Here is a 12,866-nt window from a genome sequence, read left to right on the forward strand (position 1 = left end):
CCAGGTTCAAGTGATTCTCATGCCTCAATCTCTCAAGTAGCTGGAATTACAGGTGTGTGTCACCATGACTGGCTAATTTTTGTATTTTTAGTAGAGTTAGGATTTCGCCATGTTAGTCAAGCTGGTCTTGAACTCCTGGCCTCAAGTGATCCACCCGCTTCAGCCTTCCAAAGTGCTGAGATTATAGGCATGAGCCACCACACCTGGCCATTCTCAATTCTTATCAATATATGAATCAATCAAAACTTGTTGAGTGTTTCCTACATGAAGTGTTGTGCTGGGTTGATGTAAGGGAACAATTAAGGAAGGATCTTGACCATTGGGCAAACTAGTAAGAATCAATCAGAATAAAGCACAATGAGAAGAGAAGTCAAGGCCAATATAAAATCGAAGTACTTCTAAATGCTATTTCCCCAAAACAGATATTTAAAACCTTGGAAAAAATACTGCTAGTGGCCTTTCCAGATAAGTAACAAGATTAACAATCTAAATACTTACCGTGTACAATCCTCATGTCCAAGAAAGAACCAGACACATTTTTTTTTTTTTTTTTTTTTTTTTTTTTTTTTTTTTTTTTTTGCTGTCTTTCTATTGACAAGCTATGGGTACCTAGGAGAAGAAAGAGAGGTTACTTTTCACTGTCAGATAGGAATGCAGAAATCCAAAAGGAGTTTATATGTGTAGCTTCAGTCAAATAGTAATTCACTCTGGTTTTTGAAACTGAAATCTATGTAATTTTCTCTGAATCTAAGTTATCTGTCATATAATTACCAAGCAATTAAATAATTATCAAGAAAACAATGCCAAATTAGATAGGATCTCAAGGCCATGGCTTGCTTTTTGTGTTATATATTGAAGCAACTGAATTTCCTTTAGGTTTCTCTTTTATCATGGATGAGCCTTCTGGTAAGTTCCCCATACTCCTGTGGTGAGCATCTGTGCTAGGTGAGCACCTGTGGCTCAGCTTTAGGTTAGAGTACAGGTCTTGGAGGCCTGGGTATCACTGTGTCTCTGCACCACAGAAGTAGGTTCCGGAGTAACTGAGCTGGGAAGCCATAAGGTACAGGGAGCTTTGCTGCTTTTTTTCATTAAACGTAGCGACTATTTTGTCATGACTCTTCTGTTCTCCACCTTTCAGTAATATCATCAGGAAGATGGGCACTTCACCATGATTCTGCCTGTACCAGAGTACAGAATATAAAGCCTTTGAGGAATTGCAGTTGATGATAGCATCTTCCCCTTCTTGGAGGATCACGGCTTGAGGACTCTGCACTGGTTGTTGGCTTCTCACCCCTGATCAGAAAGACAATCGAATGAGACGCTCAGTCTCATGAAGGGAAGGGTGATTTTCTTCCTTCCTTCCTTATTTAAAACATTAAGCATCACCACATAATTACAGTACATTTTCCTTGCTTCTTAGGTCTGGTTCTTAAAAGGGCCCTTCCCAAGACAGAAAGCTATTGTCATTAAGATGCTGTCATACCACAACCTCTCCCAGACTGAATCGTGTACTCACAGGTCAACTGCCACAACAAGGTGCCTGAAAGCACTTTCAGGAGAGTCTCCATCCTCGGCCTGCCAGAATGTCCAGTCAGCTTCTGAATGGGCTTCCTTAGTAGGAGTTGCTTTGAACTCAGAATAAGGTCTGTTGTAATTGTTTCCAGGATATTGTAACTTTGGGGGCAACCAATCAGAGACACATCACAACAGTTTAACTGCACAGAGCTAAATGCATCTGTCTAGAATACTTTTTAAACAGCTCTCCCCTGTGGCCAGACTGAGGAATGTTGATTAAATTGTGGATTTTGGCTTTTCTTGAGTAAGTTTTCATCCAGGATAGGCATTTTTCTTGCTATAAGAAGGGCCTATCCATATACTGTTTTACAGAAAGAATTACTTCAGAATTAAGAGAAAAAGGAAGTATCAAGGGAAAATTTATTATATATATATTTTTTACTTTACATATATATTTTATATACATACCCGCACATGGATATAATATATAAGTATGTGAACTCAGAGTAATCTTTCAAATGGTGACATTTCATGATACTATTTACTTGTGCAGATTTCTTCGAGTGCTCATCATTGTCTTCAAGATAATGTAATATACAAACATCTCATAATGGCTTTTAATTATTTTCACAAAGTGGTTTCTGCTTATTGCTTTAGTTTTATATTTACCGATATACATTGTGAGGTGTATGCTCTGGCCATTCTGAATTAGTTTAATGTCATCCTCTTAAAATAAATATTGACTTCATGTCTTTGTACATTCTATGTATCTTTTTCTATGATACCCTTTCTCTGACTCCATTTTTGGCTAACTGTTTTACAAATCTTAACTTAGATACTACCTCCCATAGGTGGTTTTCCCTTACATTCAAGTTTCCAAGTTAAATGCCACTGTTAGATGGTCATATTCTATGCTTCTCCTATGATAGCTTTTATTATATGATATTGTAATATACTCTGCAATATTACATGTTCTCTGAAGGCAGAAACAATGCCTTATTCTTCTCATTTGCATCTATTGTTTTCGAGTCTAAGACACATATTAGGTATCAAATGAATAACCTTATTAAGTAAAATCTCAAGTAAATAGAAAACATATTTGGTAACCCCACAAATATTATGGTTACTCATTTATAAAACTGAGAATTAAGGTACAACTAATTTGCAGTAGTAGTTTGAACATTTTATGACATATATGATTTTAATTATAGCGTCATTCTGGCTTTTAGTCCTCAGGCTCATTATGTTCTGTGTCGCCTTGTGCATGCTGTTTCTATCTTCTTTACCTTCTCTGCCTTTAAACTTGATTGACTCCTACTAACTCTTTAGGTCTCAGCATAGGCAAGACATACTCCAGGCTGCCCCTGACTCAACTCTAAGGCTAAGATGGAGGTGGGACTTTCCATATGCCTTCATACCTCCCTTTGCTTTCCCAAGGTTGGCCTCATTTCACTTTACTCTGTTTGATTAGTTGCCTACATAACTAATTAGATTACACATTTAGTGAAAGAAGATATTATGTATTTTTCCATAGCTCTTTTTTTCCCAGCATGCAACATTTATGCAGAACTCAGCAGGCACCCAGTTAACAATTGCTAATTGAGGAAGATGAATAAAACTTGAGAACAATGTTAGCTGGAAATCATTGTCCTTGCATTACAGATGAAGGTCCTGATATAAAATGTTAAGAAGTTGATTCACTTGCTCTAGAAGATATAACACACTTATGGCTAGAAAAATGCTAGAAAGTAGCTTTTTCCAATGCTGTTTCCCAAATATACTAGATAAGAAAAGAATATAAATAGATAGCTGTAGGAATGAATGAAATGTGGAAGTTGAAGCAGCCTGAAGAGCTTGAACAAAAAGGCAGGGATGACATTGGATGCAGTGTGCCTTTTTCTGGTATGATTCTATGTTGCTTTAGAAGGATAAAAACAGCATTAATATATTCCCTCCCCATTATGCAAGACGTGAAATGGGGTAAATGTAACAGCAGTTAGAGTGAAAAATGTCCATTGTAACAGAAATTTATAATGGATTTCAATAATTTATAAATCATGTTAAATATATCTGAAAATAAGAAAAACTGATTTATTGTCTTAAGGTATTTGAAATAGTTTTGTTAAGAGCAGGGATGTATAGTAACTGGACTGATTATTCACCTGAATTTCCATATTTTTTGAAACTGAAATGAAATGATTCATCATAGCTGCATTTCTCTACACCCTGCTAGAAGACAGCAGCAACTGTCATGTGCCTGCACTTTTGCTGGGATCTGTGGCTACAGCTCTGAATTTGGGAACAGGCTCTGGATGCCTGTGAGCAATGAATATGCACAGCAGACTATCCATTCAGAGTAGCTGAGGCTCTAGAGTGGGAACCCGAGATGTGCATGGAACACCCTAAGTATGAAGAGTGATGTTTAATATTCCTTCCTGCTTTTCATTCTCATCTACATGCATTACGAAAAGGATCTTGGAATTTTTCCTGCCTATACCAATATAAGCCATAAAAACAACAGAAAAAATACCGCATGTGATATTGGTGCTCCCGGATATGGAGGGGTAATAAATCTAATTCACACTGAGTTAGCTTTACATCCATGTTCAGGAATATAGAATTAAATATGAGAGAATTAATCAATTATTTACCTCATAGTTAAACCAACCCCATGAGGATCCCTAGATGAACCAAGCTAAGCCAAGCTATGCATCACTCCTATTCTGATCAAAAATGTCTTCAGCATTCCTGAAATCACTTCCTCAGTCACTGTTCAGATTAAGCCATAAGTGATGAGACTTACAGAGGCTTCTGCATGCTTCTTGGGAAGCATCCTGAATTTCTGTATCTTCTCACTGTAAAGATCTTCAGCTTCAGAAAATCAGCCAATGAGGAACAAGTTCTAATCATTTACCTACAAATGCAATATACATATAAAACCATAATTTCAGTTTTTAATTTTCTACGAGTGATAATCACACTCTTCTCTAGGTCAATGATGAAGAAATGCATGCTAAGAATTTTAAAAATTAGGCCGGGCGCAGTGGCTCACTCCTATAATCCCAGCACTTTGGGAGGCCGAGGCTGGCGGATCACGAGGTCAGGAGATGGAGACCATCCTGGCTAACACGGTGAAACCCCGTCTCTACTAAAAATACAAAAATTTAGCCGGCGCGGTGGCGGGCGCCTGTAGTCCCAGCTACTCGGGAGGCAGAGTCAGGAGAAAGGTGTGAACCCGGGAGGCGGAGCTTGCAGTGAGCCGAGATTGCGCCACTGCACTCCAGTCTGGAGGACAGAGCGAAACTCTGTCTCAAAAAAAAAAAAAAAGAAAAAGAAAAGAAAAGAAAGAAAAGAATTTTAGAAATTGCTAGCGTTTCAAAAGCATGACTTGTTAATAGCTTCTGTAAGACGGGCCCATACTTGGTGGTTTGGAGCATGAGTGACCATGAACTCTATTTTCTCACAAAGTTAGTGATACTGAGCAAACCCCTGAACTCCCACAGCCTGTTTTCTCTACTACAACATGGATTATTCTAATAGTTGTCTTAAATAATTATTAGGAGAATTAGTTAATGTAATACATACAAAACAGGTGGAATAATAGAAGTTCAACATAATCTAGACATTATTACCATTATACAGCAATGTGCTTTAAGTGATAAAATTCTTTCTCATGGAGCTACAAGTAACAATTCTGATACCACTGTACATGTTTAATGGAATTGGACTATGATGTAAATGAATAGTGGGTGGTGATGACAAAAATTATTTGCTTGACCAAACTTTAGTCAGGCTTTTGAAGTTTCTCCTAAGCTCATCTCTGCATTTTCTTGTAAAATCTAGTCTTTAACAAGAATCCTTCCAGGTCAGTTTAGCAAGAACCACACCCTCCCCTGCTGCCCGGGCCATCCTCCGCTTGATATCTGATTACACTCCGTATCTAACTGGGTTCCTCATTCTCTTTCATCCCCCAGGTGATTGATGTCTGATTACCCTGACCTGTCTTCAGCAAGAATCATGTTTGGCCAGTCTAGCCAGAATATCCCTTGGTTCTGATGTTTCCTCTTAGTAATTTCCCATTCACTGACCCCTAATCTGCCCCTTGGCTGGAAATCTCCACTTGTTTATGCTGTATTCGGAGTTGAGTTCGATTCTTCTCCCTCACTGCAAAGTCCTGTTGCAGTGGTCTCTGTACCTATCATGGTGGTCCTAAATTAATTCTGCCTCACCACGTTGTAACAAGTATTACTGAATAACTTTTTGTTAACAGTGAGAGCCAGGCTGTGCACCCCTGTAATGGGAATTTATGGATAAGCAAGGGGAGGAGGCTAGTGTGATCCATGTGGTAATGATTTAGCATTGGAGACATCGATAAGAACGAATGTTTAACTTAATATAGATACTGATGGTTATGCTACATATAGAAATATTTATAGATATGCAGATATACATAGGTTAGTATTCACATATGCAATTCTTTGCTCAGAAATGCCTGTACACTGAGAAAAACTAAAAGAAACGACATCTCAGGAAATGTTCATCACTGAAAGAATCTACAGTGTGATCTTGGTTTTCCCGTTCCAAACACACATTCTTGCCCCCTAGTATACAAGGGAGACTGGGCACCCTCATTCCAGAAGCTAGCACAAACAAAGCATCACCAGAGATTTATGCTTTAGCTAAATCAGCAACCTCTTTCTGAAAGTAGAAAAGGAGAGTGGTTAGACTCTTAAACACTCTAAAACTCAGGGAACTTTCTTATTTGTAAGGCTTGTCATGTATCAGTCTTTCTTTAAGCTCAACTTGCCTCACTTACTTCAAGGCATAATTTCTCACACTGCCGTGTGTAAATGGAAGAGAGTCTGTGTGCCTCCCAGTCTGAGTCCCCAAAGCAGGTTTGAGTATGGGCTGCAGGTGCCTGGAGAGCACTGTGCGCTTGCTGCACAGAGGTACACTGCAGAGTCTCCAGGCTGGGAGGCCCCAATGTGCAGAGAGAGGTGCTTGGCACTTCTGTTTAAGAAGACTGTGAATCTTCCCTCTTCATTTTTATCCTTAACGGAACGTATAGATATCAGGAATGTAGGACCTTCAGCAGGGTATTTTTTGTACCATACGAAATAATCAAACATGCTGTTAGTATAGTCACAGTTCAGAATAGAAATTCCTCCTTCCTGGACACTCAGGGATGGTGGATTTTGCTTAACTTGCTGGTCATCATTCTTCTGTTGACTATTTACCCCTGTTTGGAAAGAGAATAACAGATTTTCAGTTTTATTTTTAATGTCCCCACAGGAAACCATCATGATTCGGAAAACAAAACAAAACTTCTCCAATTATCTCCCAGCCTTACGGTGTTCCTTGTAGCTTTTCCTACTATATTCAAACCTCCCATGCGCAACTCACAGTCTGGCTGAAGCCACAGAATCAGCAATGATGCCCCCAGGAGCACGCCCATTCCTCCTGTGAAGATGCAGGTTGTCTTGTCTCCTGCACAGAAAGCTGCAAATCTGACTTCAACCTCCTATGCTTTATTTATGTCCTTCCACAGACCCTTCATTTTACTTATGAACAACCCTGTGCGTAGCTATAAGGTTATTTATCTTTATGAAAGGAAGCACTGCCCCCTTTAGTTCAAATGTAGAAAGTTTTTGTAAAAGTGTTTCTGCATTTCCTGAAGATAACTTTATAATGCCTTCTCCATAAAAAGTTAAAAAACAAGAGATTGAAAGAGAAGGAAAGGTTTTTAGAGAACGAACACACACACACACACACACACACACACACACACACACAGCAATAGTAGAAAATGATAGCTGAAAATTAGAGAATTACATAAGGTCAAATGACTGACACCTTGTCAACTGGCATACTAAGTCAAACATCTCATTTAAAAACGTTAATAAGGATTGATACTTACTGGGGACACGTATGGGTATGATGTTTTATTTTAATACAATGATTATGAATTTAGAACCCAGAGAAGTTTTGTAGCTTAGTCTTTAGTGTAAATGAATTCTAATATGGTCTTCAAATGTGCCCATATTTTCTATATTATAAATAGCACAACATAATTAAATTAAATTTAACTTCTGGGTACCTCTCTTAAAAACACAAATCATCACAACAAAATTTATCTTCTGTATTAGATCACCTTCTGAACTGAAATTATTTCTTTTGGAACTTGAATGAGATCATTTACTGTGTTCTGTATTTTCAAATGAGAAAAATGGTGACATAATCCTGTAAAGTCTATAGACAATATATTCATGAAATTTACCAAAAGATGCCAAAAAGGCAACATAGCTGCTTACCTTCACTCTTGGTCCACAGGTAGTGTATTTCTCCATGGTTTACTATGATGGAGGAAAGAAGCAGAATCAATTGTACTTTTAATGCTGAATTAGTAGGGCAACTAGTGATTTCAGCTAAGATTAAATTCCAAAATATTTTTTGAAATTATTTTTAGCAAAGACAGATAACACATAATAAAATAATACTTGATGCATATTTTATTACTGTAATAAACGTTTTGAATTTTCACTTGAAGAATAATGAAACAAATACTCAGAAAAGTTAAAACGCCTCTATTAAAAGTGTTTTAAGTCCATTAATATATTAAGTCTGGCCGGGTGTCATGGCTCACGCCTGTAATCCCAGCACTTTGGGAAGCCGAGGTGGGTGGATCACCTGAGGTCAGGATTTCGAGACCAGCCTGGGAGTGGTGGCACCTGCCTGTAATCCCAGCGACTTGGGAGGCTGAGGCAGGAGAATCGTTTGAACCCAGGAGGTGGAAGTTGCAGTGAGCCGAGATCACGCCATTGGACTCCAGCCTGGGTAACAAGAGCAAAACTCCATCTCAATATATATATATATATATATATATATGGTTATGGGACAATCTTCATGCATAAATACCTGATAATCTGAAGAGAAAGACAAATGTGTAACTACATATTTACAACATAGCATGAAACATGAGTGTTTTTATGAGGAAAACATAATGGCGATCCATTAGTTCTGCTGAGGAAGTTAGCAGTGTGGAGTCAGGGAAGACCCTACAAAGGTACAGCTCTTCAGCTGGGGCCTTAAGAGATAAAGGAAGATTGATGAGTTGGCTGTGTAGGAAAAGGGCATTCTGGGCAAAGTTATCTGCAATTTTAAAAGCACACAGAAAAATTATAGCCAGGAGTGCTCAGCAAATGAACTCAGTTCATTATAGTTGAATTTCAGTATCTGTGTGTAGGAAATTTGTGACTTGATGTTAGGAAGGGTGGTCACAGGCAAAACATGAGGATCCATGCATGAATCATGTATAAGAAGGCTGATTTTCCAGGTCCATGGGGCCTAGTGGACTGTAAATCTCTCTCGCTCACGCTCTCGCACACATGCACACAGACACACAGACACACACATCATTTAGACAACAAAAGTACAAAATATACAATGCACAGATGTACCACAAGTCCCATGTTGAATCACTGGATATGAGTGACTCCTTGCCTTGCTACAAAAAACTGTTTTATTTGGGAAGGGTGTTGGTGCAAATTTTTTCAGCAAGCTTTGAGGCTGATTGTGGGTTATTGGCGACTCACAATTTTATATTTGTGGTGAATTCACTTTGTTGCGTGTTTGTGTGTGTGTGTGTGTGAGAGAAAGAGAGAGAGAGAAAGAGAGAGAGAGAAAAGAGAGAGTATTACAGTCCACTAGGTCCCCTAGACCTGAGGAGATTCTGCTCCTCCTGGGGTATGTATGCTGGAACCAGGAGAAGTTCTCACACTGAAGACTGTGTCATTAAAATGATTCTAAATCGGCCGGGCGCGGTGGCTCAAGCCTGTAATCCCAGCACTTTGGGAGGCCGAGGCGGGCGGATCACGAGGTCAGGAGATCGAGACCATCCTGGCTAACACGGTGAAACCCCGTCTCTACTAAAAATACAAAAAGAAATTAGCCGGGCGTGGTGGCGGGCGCCTGTAGTCCCAGCTACTCCGGAGGCTGAGGCAGGAGAATGGCGTGAACCGGAAGGCGGAGCTTGCAGTGAGCCGAGATCGCGCCACTGCACTCCAGTCTGGGCGACAGAGTGAGACTCTGTCTCAAAAAAAAAAAAAAGATTCTAAATGAAATAGAACTTTTATCTACTGAGAGTGGTGAACATTACAAGAACTGATGATGGCTCAGCCACACAAGAGCAAGAGGTTCCATTCTGGAGGTATAAAAGATTCCCAGTGTTTTGAGCTTGTAGGAGAGCAGAAGATGAGCCTATCAATTTATTAATTTTATAACGTATTCAAAGCACGTTACAAGTCACGTTGACACTTCTGTTCCTAGGGAAGTAACCACTCTAAAGAGCCTGAATCTTGGCCTTATTCAGTTTTATGACAAGTCCTTTGCAGAATCAGTGGAGATGGGTGACACAGCTGTCTCTGCACAGGAAATTAGTTGGGGGAGGGGGTGGGGACACTTGTCATAGCATATCCATATTCATATTTGCATACACCAAATTGAGTTACCAGATATGTTTAGAGAAGTCTGTCTTCTCGAATAAAGACAACTCAGTTATACTACCAGGAATTTCTGAAACATGGGAGTGGACTTATTCCTTTGGTATCTTTATTATAACAACACAGAATTAGATTGACATATGTTAAATTATTCATAAAGTTATATTATAAGTAATTTCTTCCTGATGAGAATTTTTTAATTAAAAATAATTCCTATATCTTCACATAGTGATAAATTTGATTCTTTACACCCAGTGTTTCATGGAAATGTAGGTGACCACAGACTGCATCCCTTTTTTCCCTCTCTTCTTTCCCTTGCAACTCACCTTGCTACATGTGTTCTTTTAAGATCTACTCTTTTTCTGCTAAGACTAGATTTCTGATTGTTCTTTCTCCCAATAGGTATCTGGATACACATTTTTTTAAGGACAGGGCAACTTTCCATTGAACTAATTTATATTTGCCTAGTGCATCAATTAAGGTACAGTCAAGTACAGGAAAGTCACCATGAGTTGTATGGGATACGGGCTTAATTATGGGAATTTGGCTTTACATGATTGTGAAAGGAGACAGGGAAGTGAAGGTCTAAGGGCTGTGGGAAGGCCAGAGAAGGAAACTCTAACCAGTTAATCTGAGAAAGCAAGCATCTGCAGCTGCTGAAGTGTGATTTGAAGGCGAAGTTCAAGAAGTCTAAGGAGGCTCTTGCCTTTGTGTGGTTACCATCTCCATTCATCTGTCGCCAGGCATCTGAAGGTGACTGGTCAACAGGAAGGCATGCTAGACATGGAGTGGAACAGAGTGACAAGAAGCTGGAACGAGCTGGGCATATCCGTGTCTATTTGTCACATATGACAAATGACTGCTTCAGAGAGCAGTGGCTACTGTTTCACTTTTGCCTTCCATATCTCACACACATTTCTCTTTGGCCAATTTTATCCTGCTACCATACAAAAAAGGAAACTCTGGGAAACTTGGTTCTCTGTTTAATCCAGTACAAACCACCATTTTGTACCTCCTTATAAACTTTGCATTAGGTCATACCTCATTTGATGGTATTTAATTTCCATATAAGACAATAATAAAATAATTATTCTATCTAATATGATGCAATTATCTTCCATAAAATTGTAAGAATGTTAACCTTTTCCCCAAAAGAAAATGCAAGGTCCCTTGTGTCACTTTATACATCTTTAAGTGAAGTTTATTATTTTTCTAGTTGAGTCATACTTCTCCTTCGATAACCTGTAAATTTTATAGTGAGCCATAAAGCTAACAAATAAAAACACAGACTATTGCAGAGAGTAGAAGAACAAAATAAATAAAAAGAATGGGTTGTTAACCTCTACCCTCCTGCCACACACACACACATCAAAGGAAGATGTACCCATAACTACTTCAGATCTTGTTTCTGTCACTGGTGAAGTGGTTGTAGCTGCTAGGCACAATTTCATTCTTCTGCCATCATTCATTATTGTTTTTTGCCCTCAGCAAGCACTTTCCTTTGTCTGGTGGGATGATGACCTCAAGATCTATGTCTTTAGCAGTCCTGCCTATATTGAGTTGCTGTAGTTTTCCATTAAATTTTATCATCATTCATGGTGGGATTAAGAATTTCCACAGACATACTCTTCTTTACCCCACTGTATTGTAGCAAACCATTTCTCCATGAAAGGCAGTATCAATAATCTCAGCCAGTAGAATAACCCCCTTCTTTGCTTTTGGTTGACTGGAATGAGGAGTCCACACCATTCTCTTGCCTATACTATAATGTCAAATGAGTTTTGGCCAGCCCAGCTGCTCAGGTATCTACCTATGTGGATCAAATGCAGTGATCTTCAGGCCCCCATAGGCTGTCCCCAAATTTGCAACTGGGTCACATATGTTTCCTGGCTCCTGAAGAGGGCTGGGCATTTACTAGGCTCACTCATCCATGATTTCAGAAAAACTTGAGGGAAATGCAATTGACCCTTTGAAAACCAAAAGCAAAGCTGACTTTAAGGATTTTTCTCTTTTTCCTTGATTTTCAGCAGTTTTACTCTGATATGGAGAAGTATGCTTTTCTCTTGTTCTGTGTGTGTGTGCGCGCATGCTGAGTTCCTTGAATCAGTGGAGACTTTTATCAAATTGGAAATTTCCACTTATTATTTCTTCGGATTCTTTTAGTTTCATTTTCTCTCTCCTCTCTGTGGCACCAGTTACACATATATTAGGCCATTTGAATTACCTCACATCATTTGTGTGCTCAGATCTGTTCTTTAATTTTTTTTTCTTTATTTGACTTAAAGGCGTTTCATGTTGATTTGTCGTTACATTAACTAATTCTGTGTCCCTCTTCCAGTCTCATATTAAGCCTACTCAATGGCTTCTTAATTTCAGATACTGTATTTTGCAATTCTATAATGTCTATGTAATTTTTAAATGTATGCTGTTACTATTTTAAAACTCTGTTAAAATATGCTATTGAAATAATTTCCTGATGAAAATTTTGATTTATTTTATTCACGTTTCCTTAATTTTAGAAACATATTAATTATAGTTATTTAAAAATTCTTGTGTGTTAATTCCACATTTAAATCATTTGTGGGTCTGCTTCTATTCATTATATTATCTCTTGATTATTGGCCCTTGTTCTTGCTTCATTACATTTTTTATACACTACAAAATCTGTAGATTATTTTGTTTTTCTCTAAAAATGTTAATTTTGTTAAATTACAAGCAGATAACCCTGATACTGTTGAAACTTACTTTAATCTCTGTGAGGGGTGGGTTTTTTTCCTCAATTATTATTTTTGTCTTAGAACATAGCCCTGACTCTTAGCATGTAATCCCTACTCTAGTGAGTCAATTGAAAGC

General features: G+C 38.5%; 2 gene segments (V, D, J or C); both read right to left on the reverse strand.

Annotated features, from left to right (window-relative positions):
- Nucleotides 1–825: 825 nt before the first annotated feature.
- Nucleotides 826–1,702, reverse strand: LOC126958365 (T cell receptor alpha variable 30-like). The segment is given in 2 exon segments: nt 826–1,293; nt 1,517–1,702. Coding segments are annotated over 2 exon segments (345 nt in total).
- Nucleotides 1,703–6,347: 4,645 nt separating this feature from the next.
- On the reverse strand, nt 6,348–7,085 carry LOC126959197 (T cell receptor alpha variable 29/delta variable 5-like). The segment is given in 2 exon segments: nt 6,348–6,754; nt 6,919–7,085. Coding segments are annotated over 2 exon segments (459 nt in total).
- Nucleotides 7,086–12,866: the final 5,781 nt, after the last annotated feature.

Source organism: Macaca thibetana, chromosome 7, assembly GCF_024542745.1.
Source record: "Macaca thibetana thibetana isolate TM-01 chromosome 7, ASM2454274v1, whole genome shotgun sequence".
NCBI lineage: Eukaryota > Metazoa > Chordata > Mammalia > Primates > Cercopithecidae > Macaca > Macaca thibetana.